We start from the raw sequence: 25,948 nt of genomic DNA on the forward strand, positions 1-25,948 counted from the left end.
TCCTTGCAGATTCTTCATAAGATTGATAAGGAGGGTGAACGTTTGCCTCGGCCAGAAGATAGCCCACAGGACATCTATAATGTCATGCTGCAATGTTGGGCTCACAAGCCTGAGGACAGGCCTACCTTCGTAGCACTCAGAGATTTTCTGGTGGAGGTAAGGTATAGGGGAGAACAATGGGAAAGCATCTTATCACTTACATGGCTTACCGCTAAGTCATTCAATTAATAAGACTCCACAGGTAAATAGGACTCTGGACAGATTGATTAGTTCGGTATGGATTAAAAGGAATTTGATTTGAGAAACTGTCTGAGACAAATTTTTGCTCAAGTCTTATATTGTTTACAAACAATAAGCAGGCACAAGATGGAGTCCATAATGCCAATTCTTAAGGCACATGTACACGGACTATAAAGGCATCCAGGGCCGGATTAAGAGCACAGTGGGCCTGGTGCTGACAATTATGATGGGCCTAATTACGGAATCTTATTGACCAAAAACACTAAAACAGTCATACCTCCCAAGCATCATGTATCTGATGGAGATGGTGCTGGGGGAAACTCATAGGATGCGGCAATAAGAAAACACATACTCTATTCTAATCTCTCTCTAATTATCGCTTTCATCTTTCAAGTAAATCCATAACCCCTAACAGCAGTGTCCAGTGAAGCAGGAAGTCAATGGGCGGGGTAAAAGGTGGGCCACTGGTGCGAATCATGTGACCAGACCTGCCAAAAGGGGAGAACATGCCCAAAAAGGGGGCATGTCTGTCCAAAGAATTTGAAGGACAGCCTGGCATGAATGCATGTCAGGCTGCCCGCCAATCCTGCAGGCTGTCCAACTAAGGGCATACTATGCAGGCAGCACCCTGAGCTTGACATAAATGCGTCTAATGTTGCGCTCACTCCATGCTTTCTAAGGACTGTCCCCTAGCACTCACATGTCCACTTGTCTCCTTACCTTCTTACTAGCAGGCAGAAGTTCCTGCTATATAGTCTGAAACAGAGAAAAGGTGTATGTAGTGAGTGTAGAAGAAAGGGGACATGCCACAGTGTTGGAGAGACCAGCGTCTGCATTACCTAAACTAATTTTATTGTCAGCCAGTCCACACAAGTTTTGTTCCCATACATCCCTCTTAAACTTTCAAACTTAAAGGAACACTATAGTCACCATAACAACTACAGCTTATTGTATTTGTTCTGGTAAGTAGAATCATTCCATTCAGGCCTTTTGCAGTAAACACTGTCTTTTCAGAGAAAATAACTCCACTGGCCACTCCTTTAGATGGCTGCTAGAGGTGCTTCCTGGGGCAGTACTGCCTAGTGTGCAGCACTGCCATTCAGTGTCTCCACCCTCTGCATGCAGACACTGAACTTTCCTCATACAGATGCATTGATTCATTTTATCTTTATGATGAGATGCTGATTGGAATTGTGCTGGCTCTGCCCCTGATCTGCCTAGTTGACAGTCTCAGCCAATCCTAGGGGGAAGTATTGGAATTTGCTCAGACCACCACTTCTGATGATGTCAGCAGACAGTCAGTTCAGAGGCAGAGCCAGCAGCTGCAGACTTGAATACAAGTTATATTTTACTATACTTAGGGGGCAAGAAGGGGCCAAGGTGGTGGTTTTAACATAATAGGGTCAGAAATACATGATTGTGTTCCTGACCCTATAGTGCTCCTTTAAGCAAGAATATGTGAAGAGTAGTTAGGGTTGCCACCTTTCTTGGAAAAAAATACCAGTCTTAATCATTTGTTTAATCACAAGGGGTGACATCAGAGAAAATTCTGTAAAATCACCAACAAACTACTCACAGTTTGATTCTGCTGTATAGATGGATTGCTCTCAGTCTCGCAAGTCACCCAGTGTCTGTGTCCCTATGTATAATAGTGTTAGTGTCCCCATGTCGTCCAGTCCCCTAGTCTCTCACTGTCCCCATTTCTCCCAGTGTCCCAATGTCTCAGTGTGTCCTCATGTCACTAGGATACTGGGGACACTGAGAGACATGGGGACACTGAGAGACCCGGGGACACTGGGAGACATGGGGACACTGAAACATTTAGGGAAACTGGGAGAAATGGGGACACTGAGACACTGGGAGACATGGGGACACTGAAACATTTGGGGACACTAAGGCACTAGGGACACATAGACATGGGAACACAGACACTGGGAGACTAGGGGACACTGGGAGACTAGGGGACACTGGCTGGGAGACAGACACTTGGGGACACTGGGAGACATGGGGACAGTTGTGGACATAGACATGGGGACACTGGGACATATAGGGACACTGGGAGACATGGGGACACTAGGCACACTGAGACACTAGGAACACAGACACTGGGAGACATGGGGACACTGACACATTTAGGGACACTAAGACACCAGGGACACAGTGACATAGGGACACTGGGAGACTATGGGACACTGGGAGACTAGGGGGACACTGGCTGGGAGACAGACACTTGGGGACACTGGGAGACATGGGGACAGTTGTGGACATAGACATGGGGACACTGGGACATATAGGGACATGGGGACACTAGGCACACTGAGAGACATGGGACACTGGATGGGGGATATGGGGACACTGGGAGAAATGGGGACATAGTGTCTCCGTGTCCCAATGTCTCAGTGTCTCCCAATGTCCCTATGTCTCACAGCATCCCCATGTGTCCCCTAGTGTCTCAGTGTCCCCATGTTTTCCAGTGTCCCCAAGTGTGTTAGTGTTTCCAGGTCTCCCAGTGTCTGTGTCCCCATTTGTCCTAGTGTCTCAGTGTCCCCTAGTGTCTGTGTCCCCATTTGTCCCCTAGTGTCTGTGTCCCTCAGTGTCTCAGTGTCTCAGTGTCCCCATGTGTCCCTGCTGCCTTTCCCCCCATCCCTCTCTTACCTGAGCTGTAGAGCTGCTGTCTGGACTCTGTGCTGTGTTGCTGCTCCCTCACGGATCAGTAAGTAGTAGAGAGAGGCAGGGATATGCTGTAACTTCCTATCCCTGCCTCTCTCCACACACAGTGACCCCTACTGGCCGGTGCTGGTATTGCAGAGTAATATCCATTTATTCTGAGAAAAGTACCTGCATTTGTATTGCCGGTATTACTGCAATACTGGCACGGGCAGGCAGCCTCAAATACCAGTCAGGTGGCAAACCAGTCAAATACCAGTCAGGTGGCAAACCTAAGAGTAGTGTGTGTAAAAAAATAAATAAATATATATATATATTTTTTTAAATGGGCCTATTCCACGGGCCTGGGCCTGGAGCTACAGCTCCATCAGCCCCTATCTTAATCCGGCCTTGAAGGCATCTGACCAGTTACTTCCTCGTGATCTCCTTCTATGACTTTCCCATCTTTCATCAGTGCTTAAATATTTGCCCTGAGAATGCAACTTTTCTGGAACATTACTTCATTTTAGGGATTTATGTATTCATGTAGGACTCATTGTGAGCCCTGCATTAGTGTGGAGATTTTATTTTATATTTTAAGAGCATTTTAAACTTAAAGGGACACTATAGTCACTGGAACAACTAAAGCGTAATGTAGTTGTTATGGTGTGTGTATAGTCCTTGCAGGCTTTTTAATGTAAGCACTGCCCTTTCAGAGAAAATGCAGAATTTTCATTGCTGGCTAGTTTCACCTCTAGTGGCAGTCACTCAGATAGCCAATAGAGGTGCTTCCTATCTCAGTGATGTACAGTGTGCAGCACTGACGTTCAGCTTCTCCCTGCTCTGAATGGACATGCTGAATGCTCCCCCTAGAGATGCATTGAATCAATGCATCTCTACCGTACATGCGCAATAGCACAATATGAGGGGGGGGTCACCTAAACAATGTTTTTAATACTATAGTGTCAGCGATACACATTTGTATTCCTCACTCTATAGAATTCCTTTAAAAGCAGCAGTTGTAAAACCTGGTGCCTGTTTCACTTTAACACTGATTTTGCTGTGCTGATAGAGCCAAACTCCTTTTCTTCTATGCTAGCTGCTGAGAAGATACTATCCTTATTCTCCCCACGTGTTCTATTGGAATCCAAATCATTATATTTAAGGGAAACCTGGAGTTCCAAATGGTGTAAGGGAGGATTGTGATTGTAGAGATCCTCACAGTGATTCTGATATATGTGTACTGTGCAAGTTAGTGAGTTAGCTTACTGTCACAGTTTTGTATGTGATGTGTAACCAAATCGCCCCTTTTATCTGAAAACATTATTCTATAGTCCTTTATGCCAGCCTTCTGGTGACTACTCTCTGCAGTAAGGGTCCAACTGTGGTGACCTTGTGTCCCCATGATACAGGAAAATACCACTGCCAATTATTGTGTTGGATCGGCTACAGGAATGTGACAATACCATGGCAGTGACTTATGTTAGCCACCAATGGGTCACGGATTGCTACCACCATGAAAAAGACCTAAAGATTTTCCAGTAGATAACATCTCACATCACGGCTATTATATATTACATACTCTGCATGGGAAACAAGGTGGTTGGCAAGTTGAGTCTTTACGGATATTTCCATAGGCAAGTGGAGTCTTCACATGTTATGTTTGCTCAGATTGTACCACCCCCCACACACCTATGGGTATTTTTACAGATTTTTCAGAAAAGCTAAAGTTACCATTGTTTTTTGTTCTAGTATATTATATATTTGTTTCATATAGCTAACAAAAATATCTCTGTTGTTTATTGTCACAGTATGTCCTTACAGGCTGTGGATTGTTACACAGTAGTAAACAAGGTAACCGTGTTTTTATGTTTTTGACCTCAGGCTCAGCCAACAGATATGCGAGCGCTGCAGGATTTCCAGGAGCCAGACAAACTGAACATCCAGATGAATGATGTCATAACAGTCATCGAGGGCAGGTACCAATTTCCTCTCCCCCAACAAACCTAAGCACATTATACCTGTGGCACCAGAACTCTCAGGTTACCATAACTTAGGTAATTATTGACATGCCTCCTGGATTAAAGAGGAAAGTCCTTTCCATGTGCTTCACAAACCAGCTCTAAGAAGAGTTACCTATCTGAAGAATGCTGTGATGATTACTGTGAATGGTTTAAGTTGTTTTGCAAACCTTGCTGGTAGAGTAAGGGTTACACAATGATTGTGTCACTGACTCACTTTGTGGGTTAGGTTATCACATCTGGGTGGGGACCCACTAATGAGTCACAGAGGATTGCCCATCACAGCCACACCCCATAATTGAGCACGGGCAGGTAGTGCAGGCTGATAACCCTTGCCCCACCAGAATTGAATATTCTTGTGCAATAATTAACCTCTTCACTGCTAAACATACACTTTCCCTCTAGTATAATACCTTTCCTTTAACACACCTTCTTGCTCTGTCACTGATTGCACCTTAGCCTTTAACTGAGCACCAGGCTATACTACAAATTAGCCATTACAATTGTCCTTATTAAAGTAAAAATATAAGCAGTAGCTTAATAATAATTCATTTTACTATTTACTATTGTAATATTTTATTCATGTAAATACTAACACTAGATATTTTACTTTCTTATTATATATATATATATATATATATATATATATCTTATGTTTTCATCTAACACCAACATATTCAATAGCTTTGTGCAGTGGGTGAACTAAATATACAATTGTGACAAAACAAGTTAGACAAACAGGAACAGGAGCTGATGAGGTCCCTGCTCAAAGAAGTTTATTGTCTGAGAGAAGTGGGGTATAGTTACACAAAAGGTAAAAGTGCAATATATCCAAACATGAAGACAGATTGCTGGTTCACTAACAATATAGAGTATTTACATAAATGCATGACATGTTGATGTACAAGAGTGAAAAAGAAGTTAGTGTAGACAGTGGGTGGACCTGTTAAACAAGGTGATACAGGGGTGGACTGCCATAGGGAGAGATTTAAATAGTTCGTTGATCTGCTTCTATATAGAACATGGTTTTTAGGGACTTCCTAAATGACTATTTAATGGGCAGAGGAAGGGTATTTCTCAAAGGGACACTATAGGCACCCAGACCACTTCAGCTCATTGACTGCATTGTTTACATTGCAGCGCTAAGTCTGCTTCCTGGATCCTGACTGGGACTGACGCTGGACGTCCTCAGGCTCTGCATCCAGCGTCAGCTATTTCCCCTTAGGAAAGCATTGATTTAATGTTTTCCTATGGGGAGGCCTAATACGAGCGACACTCTCCATGCACGTGCATTAGCGCCCACTCGTCGAGGTACATTGGAAAAGGCAGAGCTGCAACACAGTACCCTGGAATAAGGTAAGTAAATAAAGAGATTTTAACCCCTTATTTACAGTGGCAGGGAGGGGGAGGCAGGGGGAACTATAGTGCCAGGAATACAGCTTTGTATTCCTCATACTATAGTATCCCTTTAACCCCAGATTAATCTCTATTGGTCAAGATGGCTATGGATGTGCAAGCAGAAGGAAGATGAATATCAAAGACAAAAAGAAGAACTAGAAATTGGTTATGATTTCTGATTTTTAAAGATATATAGATTGGGCTGCAGTTGTACGCTTAAAAGACAATTACCATTATCTAAAATATAATCTCTCCAAGCACCATAACCACTGTAAGTAACTTTAAAACAGTTTGACTTCTTACCTGTGGTCTGCCAGGTATGGCTCCCTGCCTCCACTACTTCTGTCAGAGATGCAGAAGCTCCTGCTTCTCAGCCAAAGTGCCACCACGCTTAGCTTAGACATAAAGCTTCAGGCTCTCTATTGGAATTAATAAAGGCAGATAGAAGCACCCAGTGGACCCCAGGCAAGAAGTCAGACCTTTAGAAAATGGTTTGACTACTTTTACTGGAGAGTGACATCAGTGTACTCCTGGCATCTTTAACGCTGTAGCACACTGTAGTGGTTATGGTACTTTAAGTGTTCCTTTAAAAATACAGTAAGTCAGATTACATATTTATTTTAAGGAGAGATGTAAGAACGCTGGTAAAAATGATAACTTTTTCTGCAACATCCTTAATAGGTTGATAGGGTGCAAATAAAAAAAAAGGTTGTAATAACATAGACAGTAGATGATATATATGTGAGCAAGCTCTTTGGTTATATCTTTAGTAAAAGGGGACAGGTGACATATATTTTTAAAATAAAAGTGGCCATGTTGGAAGACTAACTGATATGGCAAATGAAGGAGAGGAAAAAGTAAAACATGCTGCCAAGTCAGTGTGATTGTGAGTAAGATTGTGGTAGCTTTGTTGGCCTGAAGGTAGAGTGACAAAGATGGTTAGTGTGTGAATGTGGAAATTGAAGTAGAAGTCAGCTGGAGTAAATAGCGTTGAAGACACAATCTAGGAGAGAGACGGGTCAGCATCTTCATTGTATTGTAGTTACTGTAATGCAAAGTTAAGTTATATGTCCAAAAGCGGTATTGCACAGTGAAAACAAAAATGGACCCAGAATAGAACGTTAGGCTACTTCAGCTGAAATAGTTACCAGAGAGCAGGACATACCAGAAAAAGTGTCAGTGAGACGCCCAACGTTACAGCGTGTAAAAAGAAGCCTGTGGTCCATACGGCAAATTGTGTCTGGAACAATAGGAAGACTTAAAGGGTCATTATACAGCATGCTTACTGTGCCAGGAGTCCCTTAGTACTGTCACAAGGTAAGGAGCCAGGTTTGAAACTTACTTGATGCTCTTAGCAATTTTATCCTTTAGGACTGAATTATTTGGCTATGGAAGAGTAAGAACGTTAGCATAATCACAGAAAAAACAGACAGACTGAGGGCACCCAGAGGACACAAGTAAGAGTCAAACAGTTCAAAAAAGACAGTGTTTAAAGCCTGAAGTGACTGATTATACCCACCAGAACAAATACAATAAGCTGTAGTTGTTCTGGTGACTATAGTGCGCCTTTAAGGGACTCCTTGCACCATAACTGCTACAGCATGCTGTAGTATGTATAGTGATCACATTATTCAGAGAGTTACGTATGGCCTTTTTATATAATAGCAATTAAGTCATTGATCACCCTGGTTGAAAAGAGGTTGTGAGGGAGGATGGTGATGAAGGAAGCAGAGTTAAAGGATCACTATAGGGTCAGGAACACAAACATGTATTCCTAACCCTATAGTGTTAAAACCACCATCTAGCCCCTCTGGGCCCCTCATGCCTCCATAAATATAATACAAATCTTACTGTATTGAAACCTGAAGCTGTAACTCTGCATGCTGTTAGACTCAGAAAAACAAGCAGTCTGCTGACATCATCAGAAGTGGTAGCCTGATCCAATCACAATGCTTCCCCATAGGATTGGCTGAGACTGACAAGGAGGCAGATCGGGGCAGAGCCAGCATGGTTCAAACACAGCCCTGGCCAATCAGCATCTCCTCATAGAGATGAATTGAATCAATGAATCTCTATGAGAAAAGTTTAGTGTCTGCTTGCAGAAGGAGGAGATACTGAATGTTTGGATGCATTTTAGGCAGCCATGACCCAAGAAGAATCTCTAAGAGCCGTCTGAGGAGTGGCCAGTGAAGTTATCACTAGGCTGTAATGTAAACACTACATTTTCTCTGAAAACACAGTGTTAACAGCAAAAGGCCTGAAGGTAACAAATTCAATAAGCTGTAGTTGTTCTGGTGACACAAGAGAATTCTGAAAAAGCAAGGCTCCACTTTTTAGAAGGAAAGGAGGTACTGTCAGACTTTCTACAGATGCATTGAACTGTTCAGGAGCATTTTGGAGGTTGTGGATTCATTTTGTGTGCTAGAGTTGAGATCGCAGTGAGGAACAGGTTAGTTGAGAAAGTGGAATTATAAAGGGAGTTACCCAGATTTGGACAAGAGAAGGGTAAGATGAATTTGAAAAGAAGTTGAAGGAAGATGGAGAATTGGGGCAGATCTTGGTAGCCTCTGTTTCTGCATGTATAGTAGTAAAAGCAAAAAGAGTATGAGTTGTTTCCATCTCAAGCAATGAGCACAACCTAAATAGCCCATAAAGACCCTGGTGTTGAGATAATGCAGTATTATTAGTTTTGCAGCTCTTCTGGATGGAGGTTCTAAATTTTAACCAAGGTAGCTTTTCAAACGTAACCATCCTTCCTATTAAATTCTATGTACTAAATCAAGATGTCTTCTGTAGTCAAATCTTTAATCTAAGCATGTATCACACAATTTAAAATGTGATGATATTTTGTGCTGTATATATATGTATTAATTAAGTATAGCTTTTATAATTTAAGGCGCTCACTGTAATAAAAAGGGCAGCAGTAAATCACACCTAAACGTGAGTACACATACAAGTATACATATAGCTGGTAGGAATCTTCATAGCAGTGTCAAGCTTTTAAACAACTATAAGCAAAATAAAAAAAATAGTACAGTATGAATGTGCCATTGGCCAAGTAGATTGCATCATTTTGGCATTTTTAGAGAGTATGGTTCTCTTTTGTTTCACTAGTAAATCTATAATTTGAGATCGGGGGGCAACTTAGAACTGGCATTACATGCATTAATGAGCTCTCTAAATGAGAGAGGGAGCGGGAGGCTTTCTTTTTGGAATATATGAGACGTTTCTTGGTGTTACTTCATGTCATTTGTAAGTGAATCACAGGCTAAATTATGTAGCCACTGTGTGCTGCTACTTAATACTAGGTATTCTATTCAGAACCCATAAAGGTAAATTTAAAGTTTCAGTATGCAGATTGAAAATAGTATGCGAGGAAGGGTTAAAAGCAGAACAACGAACTTAAATGCACTCATTTCCTTTGACCCGGCATGTGTGTGTACCAATGGCGTGCTGCAGCTTAGATACACTGTAACACACCCACACACTGCTCCCATTCCTGCTGGCAGCAGTGCAGAGGGGGCAGGTGAGCTGATCTTCATAGAAGGGATGGGTTACAAGTGATGGCAGGGGGAGGGGAGAGGTGCTCGAACAGAGAGGACAGAAGTCCTGTATGAGTAGGGTATAGAGTTTGGACTCTCTCAAGTTCCTGGACGATCCGTAAGTAATTCACAAACAGCAGACCTTTAAAATCTGAAGTTTACATCTATGCATTGAGGGATATGGGTTCTTTATTACTTACCGAGCGAGAGCTCCTGTCATAGATATTTATTGCTATGTGTAGTGTGTTGTACCATTATTAGTGGTTTAATGGAACTCTTTTTTTATTTTAAATAAAACTAGGGTAAAGGTGGTAGTATGTATGCTGGTTGTAGAACTTTGGCAGAGTTAGATCATGTGTAGCTATCATTATAATAGAATGCAACCTGATGAGAGAATGTGAATGTTGTTCTAAAGTTTTTGTGTTTTAAACCTGCTTTTTTGGCTACATTTTCAGCTATCTTTGTAACTTAAGTGCAATGTTCAGTAGATAAACCCCATTGTGTTAACCTTTCCCCTACAATGTAACGCTTATGGGGAAATGGGTAATTTTGTTAATGCTTTCTTTTAAACATTGATGGTTAGCGTTTGGCATAACTAATGCTGTAGACACCAGAGTCTTTTAACTGGATGTACTTGATGAGAGTGGTAGTTCACTGATGTTCTTTCTCTATTGAAACATTGTTATAGACTCTTTGGCCAGAGTGAATGAAGCATTGTATTTAGCGGGGCAGTCTTTATGAAGTATGTGCAGTTAACTTTTTGTTTGACTTTTCAAACTTAGAACTGCTCTGGCAGTGCCCATGTCCTCCTCCGCCTTCCTAGACACCACTCTTCTTGTTTCCCTTTTGCTGACTCTGCTCACCTCTCGTTTAGTCCGTAAAAATACACTTATGTTTCCAGTATTTCTACATTTCTATAACTACGAGTTAGTACCTGATACAAATAATTTCATTTAAATGTCCATTGCAGTTGGTTAAACATTATGGTCAGTATTGGTTTTTTTTTGTGGACAGAATTTACGTTTAATTTTGCCGTTTATGTTAAATTTACAGTGAAAGCTTTGGTCACCTATTACCCCAGACTGGACATGTACAGAGTATAAGAGCATTCAGCCATCCTTTTACTGCTAATTTACATGTGTCACAGAAGGAGTTTACATGTGCCCACTAATTTTGGGTGAATGGATCCTTGTGTGCCCTACTGCTTAGTTTTCAGACATTCAAATCAGTATGCATACAGTGCATACAAAGTACTTTTGTGGCCTGATATAGGGGGATTTTTAGCTCCAAACAGTTTTATTGAGGTAGCAATAGGAGTTACAGTCAACAGCAGCATGAGTGGACTCAACCCTTCGTATTCCCCCAATCCCTAGTACCCCCTAACTCTAATGGCAATATTAAAAGTTGCTCTATTTTGAACAGTTCTCTACTGACGCTTCACTTTTATAAACAATACTCGGAATTTCAAACACACATTACAGATTTTTAAGGGTTAAAGGATACACAAGCATCAACATTTATCTTATAAATACTTCCAAATGAATATCATATCTTCTCCATCTGTCTTCCAACCTATAAAATGAAAAGTAATTTGGTCCTCTTTACGTTTAGATATTTAAACCATGTATTCAATGGTATACTTATCAGAGTGTGTTCCTAATACTATACTTCTAAATATACCAACCATGCACTTCTGAAGATTGTGTTTTCTTTACCAATAGTGCCAGAAGTATAATCGTTTACACTCTTTGCCAATATTCAATATTGTGACAGTTGAACTTTCTGTTGGCTGTATTCAGTCACGGCTTTCAGAACTGTCACAGTTAAAAGTGTCTTGAAAAAGCTAAGATTGGTGAACGTTCTGCCACTCTCTACTGGTATGCTAATAGCAATTATGCATCCATATTTATAACTAAAGTTGGGCAAAAAACATTAATATAGTGTTACAGTATTTAGACCTTTGTAACATCTTGGCCCATTTACTATGCTGGTTCTTTTTTTCTAGAAGTTGTAGTGTTGTCTGAATGTCTTTAACTCTTTAGTGTTATCAGAGAGCAATCCTACGCATTGCTCATATTTGTGAATCTGAAGGTCTAACTCACCGGATATGACACAGGATGACACTCAAGTGGTGTAGCTTCATGTTAATAACCCTTATTTAAGGAGGCATAATAACGATGCATGTTGTATTCATTAGAATTATGGGCTCCAAAACACCCACCTCATTTTAGCTTTCTTTACCTTATGGATAAATGTTTAATTTGCATTTATCATTGTCTGATATACATAGCTAGGGAAGGTGGGGGCCTGTCACATCTTGCCCGGTACCCTCTCAGCTGCTGACATTCTCAACAAGGTAATTGGTAAGAGGTGGAAGTAATTCCATAGAAGGCAGGAAAGAGTGCTTGTGACAGATTAAAGTCTCAAAGATTGTGCTGTGTCTGAGCGTGTTTCTCCGGGGATGACAGGAAGGAGGGCTGACTCATTCTTACTATGCAAGGACCCACGTGTTAATTGGGCAGAGCGTTAATCAGCCACACTGAACACGTAGCCACTTCAGCAGTAAAAACCTGTTGTGCCTTAGAAGTTACACAGTGACTCTACCTTGTTCTAAGTGGTGAGTAATTTAAAAATAAGGAGAAAAGATTGTAAAATTTAAATTTTTAGAGGACAATATCTCATACATCTGTTTATTCAAAGTGTGATAATGCAGGTGACACAGGGGTATTAATAAGTACCTCTTCTACTGGCACAGCGACTAACCTGTACCTGTCTTCCTTTTTTTAACACAGGGCAGAGAATTATTGGTGGAGAGGGCAAAACAAACGAACCTTGACAGTGGGACAATTCCCCCGGAACACAGTGACATCAGTTGCTGGTCTGTCTGCTCAAGACATCAGCCGACCTCTTAAAAACAGCTTCATCCATACCGGCCATGGAGACACTGTACCTGCCCACTGCTGGGGATTCCCGGACCGGATTGATGAGTAAGGGAAACTTATTTTTATATTTAATTAGATTTGATATTGTATTGTAACATCAACTCACAACTTAAAACATGTGCTACTCTCCTGGTGTTTTCTCATTTGATAATAGGTAATTCCTTTTATTCTGTGTCCTCACTGTACTGATCTGAATTCAGATGTAGCCAATATTTCTAGATTAGTGTAACGCTGGTAAAAAAACAAGCTCTGTGGACTTTGTGTGGCTGTGCACATGGGTAGCGAAGTTGAGCATACGGCACGCGTGCCACGGCGGACATGCAGAGGCCTATCTTTTGGCACGTGAGCAATAAGTTCTCCACATTGTCAGAACAGCTGTGTACCTGCTTGCTACTGTTGTCAATCCTCCAGCAGTCATCTGGCTTGTGATTGACACAAGCCGGGCAGCTTCCGGTGAATGTGAATGCTTGTGCGAGTGTAAGTACAGTGTTTTATATATTTGAGTCATGTCAACTGATGTGCACCCTATCTTAGAGTTATAAGTAGCAGGCTTACAGGTATATTCACTTACCTGTAAGTGTGTATTGTGGTGAATTAGCCAGAAAATTGCAAAAGACTAATGCATCAGTTTAGGAAAAAGAGTTTAATTGGGGATTTCTTTCACTTCAGATATTTTAGACTAGATTTTTGCAATTCTCTTAATAATTAACATGTCACTTTGTAGTAAGCAGAACACTATAGGGAGATTTGTTTTACTATGATGAGTTATTTTTTTTTTTTATTAGAGTTGATTGTCAAGTGTGATCAATAGAAATCAGCAGTATCACTGAAACCTCTTTTATTGTTTTTTCCTTTGGGAAAAAAAGGAAAAGAAAAACGGTTACGGTAATTAGTTCAGACAATTGTGTGGAGTGTTTTCTTAAAAAAACCAAAAAGAAAACCCCACAGTTTTCAGGTTCATTTGCAGTGTTGGAACTTTGAGATACATCACTGTATTCTGTATAATCTTGAATAGAAGAATAGTTATTTCTGTGTATATACATTTATGTTTGTGTATATTTATAATTGTATTGTACTTTTATAAAATGTATGTTTTGATCTGATATTTAATATTTGAAAGACATCAATAGTTACCCTCTAAATAAAACATCCAGTTAGGTTATTGAGAATACTCTTTTGCAAAGTAGGTAAAATAGGAAGGTTTTTCAAAAGTTTTTCTTTAGACTGTTTTATAAATTGGACACATAACACATAAATATAATATATTTTAGTCTATGGTCAACCACCACAGATCCTGACCAAAGCACAAACAATTTGAAAGTGCTCAAAGATCACTAAAGGCAATGTAATGTGAACAGGTAATGCAGCAATATGTTTACCTCCTATAGTAAGGCCAATTTCAAAAAGGAATTTATTTTTTAGCAGGTACTGTTTCTATCAATACAACCAATTCATTATAGATACTGATAATGGGGAAGTTTCTGGTCTGTTTTTAAAAGGGAGAGGACAATTGCCAAAACCACAGTAATATTCAAAAGAGGGAATAATCTAATTGTATGATAAATAGTAGCAAGGACTTAATTTATTATTGTTGGATAAGCTTTTCAAATTATTTAATATGTTTGGGGAAACATTAAACATGCTCAAATATTATAAAAAAATATAAAAGTTTTTATATTTTTTGATATATTGATATATATTTTAATATTTTAAAAGTTTATCCAAATATATTAAAACATTTGGAAAGTTTATCCAACATTAAATCAAGTCCTAAATAAGAGAGAACAACGAACAGAAACAGCACCAATAGTGTAAATCATGCTGTGACAAAGTGCCGTTCGCCACTTGTGCCTGGAGAGGACTAATTACCAGCCTCTTGCCGTATGACTATGGTCCCTGTGAGATTTTGCCAGTTAGAAACACCATTTGGACTTATTTGTGTTTTAAAAGACTGTTCTGGCCCTTTAAATGGTACTGGCACAGTTCTGCAACTTCCAATAACTGTCATATATTCAAACTCTGACTGAACTTAACGGTCATTTTGTTTTCCTCTGAGGAGGAGTTGTTTTGCTGCAGGAGTGCTGTTGCTTGTGTGTGCTCATTAAACAGACCTGCTTGACCCTTTCTTGAAGCCTTGGCTCATGCTTGGGGGATGGGATAAGTCTGCAGTGCTGATGGTGTCGGTTGGAGTCCTCGGCAAGCACTAGGAGCATCGATTGGCGGAGGTACTCGGTCGGCGTGCCAGCCGGTCCGTCACACATGCCATATAGTGAAATTAAAGGGAAACTATAGGGGAAACAATACCTTATTTTTTTAATGAATTAAAAATAATGCAAAAAAACCTATAGAAATTAAAATAAAATGTTTATGCAACTACAGGCTTCATTAGGAAGAGGCTTCCAATTTGGAGCACCTCTTGCTCTCTGTGTAGGGCCGGCACGTCCTATAGGCCGATTAGGTGGCCACCTAGGGCACTTCTTAAGGGATAGGGGGGTCTGTGTGTGTGTCTGCTTGGGTTAGTGTGTGTGTGTGTGTCTGCTTGGGTCAGGGTGTGTTTGTGTCTGCTTGGGTTAGTGTGTGTGTGTGTGTGCTTGGGTCAGGGTGTGTGTGTGTCTGCTTGGGTTAGTGTGTGTGTGTGTGTGTGTGCTTGGGTTAGTGTGTGTGTGTCTGCTTGGGTCAGGGTGTGTTTGTGTCTGCTTGGGTTAGTGTGTGTGTGTGTGTGCTTGGGTCAGGGTGTGTGTCTGTCTGCTTGGGTTAGTGTGTGTGTGTGTGTGTGTGTGTGTCTGCTTGGGTCAGGGTGTGTGTGTGTCTGCTTGGGTCAGTGTTTGTATCTGGTTGGATCTGTGTGTGTCTGGATCAGTATGTTTGTCTGCTTATGTCTGTTTGGATCTGTGTGTGTGTCTGCTTGGGTTAGTGTTTATGTCTGCTTGGATCTGTGCGTGCCTGGATCAGTGTGTGTGTCTGCTTTGTGTGTGTGTGTGTGCGTCTGGATCAGTATTTTGGGTGTGTCGGCTTTGGTCAGTGTGTGTGTCTGCTTGGATCAGTGTGTGTCTGCTTGGGTTAGTGTGTGTGTCTGGATCAGTATTTTGTGTGTGTCTGCTTGGGTCAGTGTTTGTGTCCAATTGGATCTGTGTGTGTCTGATTGAGTCTGTCTGTGTGTGTGTTTGCTTGGATGTGTGTGTCTGGATCAGTGTGTGTGTGCCTGGATTAGTGTGTTTGTCTGATTGGATCTGTGTGTGACTGGATCAGTTTGTGTGCCTGTTTGGGTCTGTCTGTGTGTGTGTGTGTGTGTGTGTGTGTGTGTGTGTGTGTGTCAGTCTGCATGAGTCAGTGTGTGTGTCTCACTCTGCGTGAGTCATTGAATTTGTGTGTGCATTGGTCATGGATTGTGCTTCTGTGGGCCATTGAGTGTGAGTGAGTGTGTGTGTGTGTGTGTGTGTGTATGTATGCAGTATCAGTGATTGTATTTGGGGAAAAAGAACCATTTTAATAAAAATGAATGAATCAATAAATCAATACTTTTAAAGGAACACTATCGTGTTAGGAATATAAACCTGTATTCCGAATACTATGGTGTCTCTGTCCCTGCATAGATTCAAGCCCCTCCCCACCATAAAAATAATTTTTAAAAAAAGGGGGTGGGGTGGTGTTACTTACATTTTTCAAGCGCCAACACCCCCTGCACTGCTTGTCTCATTACTTCGCTCAATGTCACTGATGGGACAATGGTGGTCCAATCCAATGTTCCTTATACAGAAGCATTGGCAATCGCTATGCACTTTCAACGCTTTATGTAGCTAAATATGGCATTGTAGCAGAGGTGTCTCTAGTGGCTGTCAGTGAGACAACTACTAGAGGCTTGTTTAACCCTTCAAGGTAAGGCAATGTTTTATCTTGTGGGGTTAAGACCACTGTGGAGCGAATGAGAGCGTCAAAATCTTTTTTGCCTAGGACACCTTGCACCGGCCTTGTCTCTGCGTGGTCTCTTTGTACCCCATAAACCTCTGTCCAGTAGTTTATCCTTCTAGAGCAGGGGTCAGCAACTTATGGCATGTGTCCCATGCATGGCACTCGAAGTGCCTTTGCACCTCACTCAAGACAGCTAAAATGTTCCATTCCTATTGTTAATGTTGTAGCCCTCCTCTTTCTAGTGCCATAATATCCTTCTTTAGAACAGGTGCCCAAAATTGCACAGCATATTAAATTAAATCTAGAATATGTAAAAGTCTTGTACTCACATTTTAATGAGATGGGATTATTTAGTGAGGTTTCCTTTGAAGTTGTAAAGAGTGAGGCAAGCTAGATAAAATAGAGGTAAAATAATAAAACATAATAAAAAAGGAGATATATGGCACAAAAACAAAAGTAGCCAATATTCCTTTAATAGTACAGAAGACATAAAATAAGCCACAATGCGTTTCGCCAACACAGGGCTTCATCAAGTGGTAACATCTTGTGAGAACAAGACTTTGACATATTCTAGATTTTAATTGGTTTTATACAGATATCACTATTGTCTTCTGTTCTTTTCTTTTTTGGTTACCACATCTCCGAAATATCTGATTAACATATTATCATTAATATCCTACCAGTGGGGGTTCAATTTCTCTTTCTATATGTGGACATGGATCCAAAGTTGTCTCTGACTCCCCTATCCCTACAGGAAAGAATTCCCGAAAGGACTTGACTGCCGTACCATGTGTATTTTAAAGTTTGAACTTAATCTTTAATTTGCAAAGTTCTATTATTTTAGTCCTGTTGTTCTTTATTTTTTGGACTTTTAACTACTCTTTTATTTGCTTTATACTATTATTTTATACTTTTTAGCCGCATCCTATCTCTGTTTTTTGTTTGCTTATATCCATACCAAAGCTGCTGTCAGTTTACAAACAACCCATTTCACTGCTTAGGGAACAAGGGTGTGTGCAGTAATCAGAAGGACGTGGTTTGACACTCAGTACTCACTCTCTCTTGGGGGTCCACAATAACTTATCCCAAGTTGTGTTGTACATTTTGCGCATGTCACATGCATATCTTGGACACAGTTATAGTTACTATTATTACTTGCATTTCTAAAATACTAACAGCGCTGTACAATTGGGGAAAAACACAGGACAATATGCACAGACCAAAAATGTAAAGAAGGCCCTGTCTGTGAGCCACTGAAACTCTTTCATATAAAGTACTTAGCCAGATAGCCCGTGAGCTTACAATGCCAAAGTCAAACTGAGTGTTCCTGCAGCCTGATAGCCTAAAGTGACCATTTACATTTAGGTTCTATGGAAAAAAAAACTCATTAGAACTCTTAACATGATTATGACATAAATGCACACACAGAATTGGAAAGATGTGTATGTATGTGTGTATATATATATATATATATATATATATATATATATATATATATATATACACACACCGGTATATGTATATCTTAGCAATTACCCCAAGTTCCATAAAGCATAAGCAGGCCCTGTTTGTTATTAATGCATGTTTTGGTCCTCCAGTAATCGTTGAAAAATTAATGCATATATAGAAGTGTATAATACATATTTAACACCAATCAAAATTGGTAATACCTTTCAAAATGATTGAGCTGAACTTTACAGTTTACAATAGAATAAAGAAAAATATATATGGTATAAAACAATATGACATTATATTTGCAAACAATATAATATTATTATAATAGTTAAATAAATCTGATAGAACAATAAAGAGTTATATAGCCCTTAGCTGAATAAAATAACCCTGAATCACTTATATTTATATGTACACTGAATGAGGAGGTATGTACGTAGATAAGTAAAAATAGTCCTATCCCATCCAAAAGCAATATATAATATGTATTGGTGAGAGAACAAAAATGCTTAAATGGATATTGTCATCTATGCTACTGTATGTGATAGCAGAATAACCTGCAATTATATTATTTTGCAGTGTTTATTTATAAAGAATTGTGTGACAGGGAATCCTCTTACAGGCAAATCTGGTGCTGTTCCTCACAGCAACTACGGTGTATGCACTGTGGTTGCTGTGATCATACGCTTGTATCTACTAAGCCTTGCACTTTGCCAAAGGAATAAAAAAATAAAGTGACAGATGTCTAATGCCAGTGTTCTGGGAAAAAAGCCAGCATGTTGTAGTCATGGAGGAGGTTTGCTTTGTTTAGGATAATGATCTCAAGCAGGACCATATCTGTGGAAGAGGGGGCGTCAGTAAGTGGTAGGAGTGTATTAATGTGACACTTAAAGACCCTTCATGCTGTCGGCCCCAGAGAGAAATGAAAGGGACACTATAGTCACCAGAACAACTACAGTTTATTGTATTTGTTCTGGTGAGTAGAATCATTCACTTCAGGTTTTTTGCACTAAACATTGTATTTTTGGCGAAAATGCAGTGTTTACATTACAGCCTAGTGATAACTCTACTGGCCACTCCTTAGATAGCTGCAATAAGTCTTCCCGGGGGCAGTGCTGCACATTGTGTGTCTCCACCCTGCCGTTCAGTGTCTCCACCCTCTGCATGGAGACACTGAACTTTCCTCATAGAGATGCAATGATTCAATGCATCCCTATGAAGATATGCTGATTGTTTTTTCTTCATGCTGCTAAACTCAAGAGGCAGACAGTTGCCCATAATACAGCTCATTGGGAAGTCTATGAAAGGACAGCCACAGAAAGTCTGCAGTTATTGCAAGCCAGGATTTCATATACCCCCACAGAAAACATGCAAAACAAACAACATGCATATTTTCTTTGAAGGTATATCTACTATTATTTTTTTTAATGGAGTGTTCCTTTAACGTGAAAGCACCATGTACCCAACTAGAGATGACTCTGGTTAGTCCAACTATATTGCTCATTTCCAGTGCAATGGCATCACTAATGACATATGTGGCTTGTACTATTGAAGCTGACTTGGTGACCTGATTTCTTTGTACAGACTGGATGTGTGTGGGCAATTGTGCATCACAGATATATATCCTTTTTGCCTCATTAAATTATATAAATCTCATTATGAAAACATTATAGTGCAAGACCAGATCCCTCTGCTGCTTCCCTGGATGTGGATCGGAGGTTCTGTAATTCCACTAACATTTTTTTTTTTTTTTAATTCTTTATTTTTGTTGTGCAGATATAGACATTTAACATTTTCTTCCCGTGCGACAACAGCATTAGAAAGGTGGCATACGGAGTAACAGCACATTTTTTCAACAGTATTAGGCTAAGTCCAGAGGAGTCGTGTCGCTATGGGTGTTATAGGTTGAAACTAAATAAGAAAACTACAGCTGTAGTGGTAAGTATGGTGGATGCGTATGGTACAGTCCTATTGGTAGTGCGGCTTGGTCAACTAAAAAATTAAACTCTGCAGTCCAGGTGAGAATTTAGAAGGTTAGGGCTAGGTAGAGGCTGTGCCCTGTGTGTTGTGTTATCTGAGGGGCCTAATGCTATTTGTCCTCCGATCTGGTTCCTGGCTTTGTGTCTGAGTTTCCGGTCGGGGGTCAGGACGTGCAGGTCGGTGTGAGTGGGTGACTAAGTGCGTCTCCACTGTAAGTGGGGGGCCTAGGTAGGCTATAGCTCTAGGGGAGGTTCTCGCTTAAGCGAGTTCGCCTGCGCTATTACGGGTGTCTCTAACTGTGGTAGCGTGAGTCGTCCTATTAGTGTGGGTGAAACGCCCGTCAAAGGGAAACACCAAATCACAACATATAACATTCGTAAGATATAAAGCCATAAGTGGCATAAGCAGATTAAGTAACATAGGCTGCAAGGCAGTTCCGAACATAACGTGACAGAAAAAAAAAAATACAGTAGCGGAAGATAAGCAGGAGAGTGTCCCGGTCCTAGTGAGGTCCTATCAGGGAGCCCCAGAGGGCCTCATGTGGTTGCCGCCGCCGCCGCCGATTCTGCCGTGGGTCTTCGTGGGATGAACGGTGTGACCCTACTCGGGTCCCAGGCATGTGTGGGTCTGTTATTGGGTTGCGGTTGCGGCTGTGACAGGTAGTCTTGTGAGAGTCCCAAGTCTCGTAGGAGCGCGGTTGCATCGCTCAGGCTCTGGATAGAGTAAGCAGTCTCCCCGTGTGTTGCTTGGAGCATGCGAGGTGAGCGCCAGCGGTATCCGATGTTGCCATGGCGGAGCAATAGGGTAAGGGGTCTGAGTGACCGTCTCCAGGCCATGGTGCTGCCTGACAAGTCGCTGTAAAATTCCAGTGCCATGTTTTCGAACCTGCAGTTTGGCTTGCCCCTGAGTGCCTTCAGTATCGCCGTCTTATCCGCTCCATTGCGGAATTGGATGATCAGGTCGCTCGTGGCGGTTGGAGGGGCTTTGGCCGGCTTGGGGATTCAGAAGAGACTGTCCAGTGGAGTGGCTTTGGCCTGTTTAGGCGGCAGTAAGTCACCCATCATCCTCCTGATTAGGTGCGGCAACTCCGTTTCGGGGACCGTATCGGGTACCCCCCTTATTTTCAGATTATTTCTGCGGCGTAGGTCTTCTTGGGCCGCAAAGCGGCGTTCGTGGGCCTGATTCAGCTTTTGGAGGTCCCGTACTGCCCCCTCCAGCGCCTGTATCCGCTGGGATTCTCTTTGGGCGTTTGATTCCATGTTCCCCATGCGGTCTGTTAGGCCCTGTAGGCCCCCTTTTATCGTGGCTATGTCTGCCTGTAGGGTGGTCTGCAAATCCGCTAGGAGCCCCTTCAGTGCCGATATGGTGACCGGAGATGAGTCCAGGTCTGTTCGTTTTGGCTGAGGTTTCGTCGGTGTGGGTAGGAAGGTCTCGTCCTCCTCTGAGGCCAGGTCCTCCGAGAAATCGGAACAGCTGCCTGATAACGCGGCCATCTTGGGCCCAGTCGCGCCATGCGCCTGGCGCCATAGTTCGCCAATATCCATTCCCATATTGGGACGATCTGGTTTGGCTTTTTTAGTCTTACGCCCCATGCTGGTTTAACGTACGGGTGAGCTGTCCGGGCTCTCGATATCGCCGGTTATTGCCCGTGGAAAAAGGCTTTTTTAGCCGTTTTGTGTCCGGAGCAGCAGAGGCTTGCGTCCGTTCGCTTTGGCAGTTAGGCTCCGCCCCCCTCCACTAACAATTTTAAAGCAAACCCTGTGTGGGAAGCGTTGAAGATATGCTAAGAAATCCGATGGTGGCTATGGAAGAAAATAAACAATGTTTATCTTTTTAAATCTTTCTGACTATTGCTCCCTACTTGCTGGAAAAAGTAACAAAATACAGAAACTGGTGTATAAATTCAGATTTAAATAGTTATTAAATGGCAGCATCTTTCCTGTAGCAATAACACAACAATAAATAAACAACAACAAATCACAACTGGAACTGTAAAATATTTTTGAATGTCTGTAATTCTCTTACTTATGTGGTTACTTGTTTTTTTGTTTTTTTTTAGTGCATCTTCTGTCTTTATAAATCTTTTGCAGGAGTTTGGAGAGCGTTACACTCCATATCACTGCAACACTCATTTTCCTTAATTTAGATTGTACCTTCGTTTGGGAAGAGCCTTCTTCTCCTACTGTTCATATGTGTCAAACTTGTTTTGCTAGAATTAATTGTTTGTCATCTTTTCCCTATTGCACAGCACTGTGGAATATGCTGTCACTATATATATATATATATATATATATATATATATATATATATATATAAGAGGCTGCACTCATCTGAACATGCATACATTATAGGGTGCTGCTGGGGCCAATATACAAAACATACAAAACACACAATCCAGCGCACTCGTATTACATTATATGATCATATATTGCATAAGCCTATCACGTCAATGTACCCCATTCTTGGCAGGTCCTACTCTAACATCCTAATGCCTGCTCTTATGAGATTAATCCACTTACTTGGGATATATTTCCTCCAGGGACACTATTTGTTGCTAGGTGAGGTGTTTTTATAGAAAAAAATAATAAAAAAAAAATAATACAGTCTGTGAGATTTGAAATAATTGTTTGGTGAATAAGCGAGTGTGCTGGATTGTGTATTTTGTATGTGTGTGTGTATATATATATATATATATATATATATATATATATATATATATATATATACACACACACTTTTTTTTTTTAATTATAGTAGTCTGTTAGCAGTAGATTGGTTTGTGTATAGACAGTCTTCTTCTTGTGTGAGTATTTTATACCCCAAAAATATAATATAAATGCATGTTTCATTTTTTCTATATCATTGTGTTGTTTGTAATAGAAACATGATAACCTTGTTTTCTGCTGAGTCTATTTACACTTATATAATATGTTCTCTGCTTCCCCCTACAGGCTGTACCTGGGAAATCCCATGGACCCACCTGATATTCTAGGCTTGGATCAAGGTACTGCTCGACCAACTCAGCTCCCTGGAAGGGCAAAAAGTGAGTAAATTGACTTTCATATATTAATTCTGTGAATGTGTAGCCTTTGCTTACAGATAATCCTCCCATTTAAACCTTGTGACATTAGGCCAACCTGCTTGTCAAATCAGAGCCCAACAAAACATATGTTGCTAAAAAGAACAAAAAAAAAAAAACTATATCAAAACAGAAGTAAAATGTATTCAAATATAATCTACCTATTTGCATATGTGCATTATATTATAAAGCCAAATAGAAGTCATGCTGCTGGTTACTGTGATGTTTATATGCAAATAGAACAATGCTGCTACTCAAAGGAATTGAATGCTTTAGCCCTATATGATGTACATATAGGCGAGTTGGAGAATTTCAAAATTTGCTATTTGGCCTTAAAATTCTCACTTCATTGGTCAGTTCTATAGAGTTATCCATTTGGTGAATAAATGAAACCCCTTAGTGTTTTGAATAATATAATATATGTATTGTATTTTATTTATACAGTTGAATTTGTTGTTATTGTATTGTTGCTCTTTCTTTGTGTTTTGTATTTGCTTGATTGTGTTTGTAGGCTTATGCAGTAAATGGTGGCATATGCAATGACTTATATTTAACAAGCAGAGCCAGACAATATATTATAATATGTGCAATACGCAGAGTCACATGGTGAGCTATATTGTGCAGAACAAGACAGTTCTTTATATTATGCACAATAAGCACTGAAGACACTTAGTTATAATATGCACATAAGCGATCAGCAAGCCTTGTTCCGTAAATAGTTCCCTGTAATGAGGTGCAGTGCTCATACTCCGACTTGCCAATAGCATGTATCCCCTATCCTCTAGGCTTTGGGACAGTGTATTTAAAATGGGCTAATTGGCCTAGATTCCTACTGCTTGATTACTATGGACATTTAAATGCCAAATCAAAACACACTAACTGACAATTAACTCATCTCCCTACTGCAGTTGACTTGTCTCACCCCTTAGACATTATCCTCCCACTTTTTGTTGTTGCCCTACTGTGCAGTCTTACATTAGATGCTATACATGTCATACATACAATGTATATGTGTACAGTTGGATATGTTTGTTAGCCTGTCTCTTTTCCTTTCTGGATGCATTGCACTGTTACCATTTGAAATAACACCGCACTCATATTAGACTGTAAGCTTTCCGGAGCAGGGCTTCCATCGCTTCTTCCTGTTTTCCAGCTTGTTTTGTTATAAGTTGCTTGTATGTCTTGTTTATCCATTGTACAGCACTTACAGGATGTTTTTACAGTGTAACGATATTAACATATGCTAGTTCATTTTTATATGTGTTAACACTAAGCCATGTTCATTTCTTGCCTTTTTTCATAAATTCTTTAACTCTTAGTTATACTTTTGTTTAGATTTTTTTTTTTTATCTTCTCATTTATGCTCTTTTTATTTCTTACTAATTCCTCTCCTATTTTTGCTACCCCAACCCATCTAAACCACATCTCCCTCTCTCATTTCCTCTCCCACTATTTCTTAATGCTTTCGTGATCTTCTGCCAGGGGAGCCACCGCCTCGCCCTCCTCAACCGGCTGCCCTGGTTAAGAGTAAGTTTCATGGCTCCCTTCTGCGTGCACCTTGCCACTGTCCACTCTGCGCTCTTGTAGTTCCTCTCTTTCAAGGTACAGAGTGTGCTGTCTGTGGTCAGGTCTATACTGCCTTAAGTTTGCCATAACCAGCGTGCAGTGCTTCTAATCAAGATATCCACAAAGCAATCAGTTTTGTACACAAACTTTTTCAAATAGACATAAAACTGTAATAACCCTCCTCTGTATAGAATAGTACTAATCCTCTTTATCTATAAGAACTTTACACTCGGTTGTCATTGCTTTTAAAGCAATAAATGTGACCACTGAATGCAGAAATATAAATTTTGTCACATTCTGTACTGGAAAGAGAATATTTATACCTTGCATGACACCATTCCTAGACACCGTTCCAATTTTATGTAATTTAATGATACTGCATGCCATTTGCTGTGCACTAATTGTTTTCTAGTGTTAGCTAGTAGATAACAATAAATAAATGTATACAAGGCATCTTTACATGGAATTATGTAGCAGAATATTTCAGTTGAGTATATAGGTTGGCATATGTGCTGGGCTCTAACCTGTTTAAGTATTAACCCACACACTCCCACTGAATTATCACTATGGATCATAAGCAGGTAAGACTTGGATTCCTCCACCTAACCATGGTGTCTAGTAGGTGAGTGGCAAGATGTGTACCATCCTTTTAGTGCCTGTAATAGTGGGGAGTTCATAAAGGAAGTAGATAAAGGTCTGTATTTACATGTACCTGTATTTGATTTACAGGATCTCTCATATTTCAGGGCTACGTAAAAAAAAAATCTCCCACTGAAATGTTTATTCATATTTGTGTAGTTCAGCTTTGAATCTCTGGCTGCAATAGAATCGCAACAATGCGGAGTTTAGGCTGAAAACATGTAAATGTATTGAGAGTGATTTATCAGTGGTAATTTAAACTTTAAAGTCAGGGAATTGATCTGGTACAATGTAACGTAACAGGGACAACGCCTTTTAAGCTACTTTAACCTTTGAAAGACCGGCAAGCAATGCTTCCCTCTGCAGGAAGAGTCCTTAAAGCAATAAGTATTAGTTAATTGACAGACAAAGCAAATGTTGACAGATACAAGAAGCGAAGATGGCCCTGCTCAAACGAGCCTACAATCTGAGAGGAAGTGCGTAATGGTAGACAAGAGGAAGAACAATGTGTCAGAGAGGAGGAGAGATTAATAA

General features: G+C 40.5%; 1 protein-coding gene across 8 annotated transcripts in view; it reads left to right on the top strand.

The window, feature by feature from the left end:
- TNK2 (tyrosine kinase non receptor 2) overlaps positions 1 to 25,948 on the top strand; it is a 205,011-nt gene that overhangs the window by 145,366 nt on the left and 33,697 nt on the right. For 6 of the 8 annotated variants that reach the window (XM_063442836.1, XM_063442829.1, XM_063442833.1 and 3 more), the window contains 5 exons: positions 10 to 156; positions 4,771 to 4,865; positions 12,640 to 12,834; positions 23,082 to 23,173; positions 24,692 to 24,811. In XM_063442836.1, the coding sequence (XP_063298906.1) occupies positions 10 to 156; positions 4,771 to 4,865; positions 12,640 to 12,834; positions 23,082 to 23,173; positions 24,692 to 24,811 (649 nt within the window). The remainder of the gene's footprint in view (positions 1 to 9; positions 157 to 4,770; positions 4,866 to 12,639; positions 12,835 to 23,081; positions 23,174 to 24,691; positions 24,812 to 25,948) is intronic. The other 2 variants (XM_063442831.1, XM_063442835.1) reach the window with 2 other exon arrangements.

Source organism: Pelobates fuscus, chromosome 2 (assembly GCF_036172605.1).
Source record: "Pelobates fuscus isolate aPelFus1 chromosome 2, aPelFus1.pri, whole genome shotgun sequence".
In the NCBI taxonomy this organism is placed as follows: Eukaryota; Metazoa; Chordata; class Amphibia; order Anura; family Pelobatidae; genus Pelobates; species Pelobates fuscus.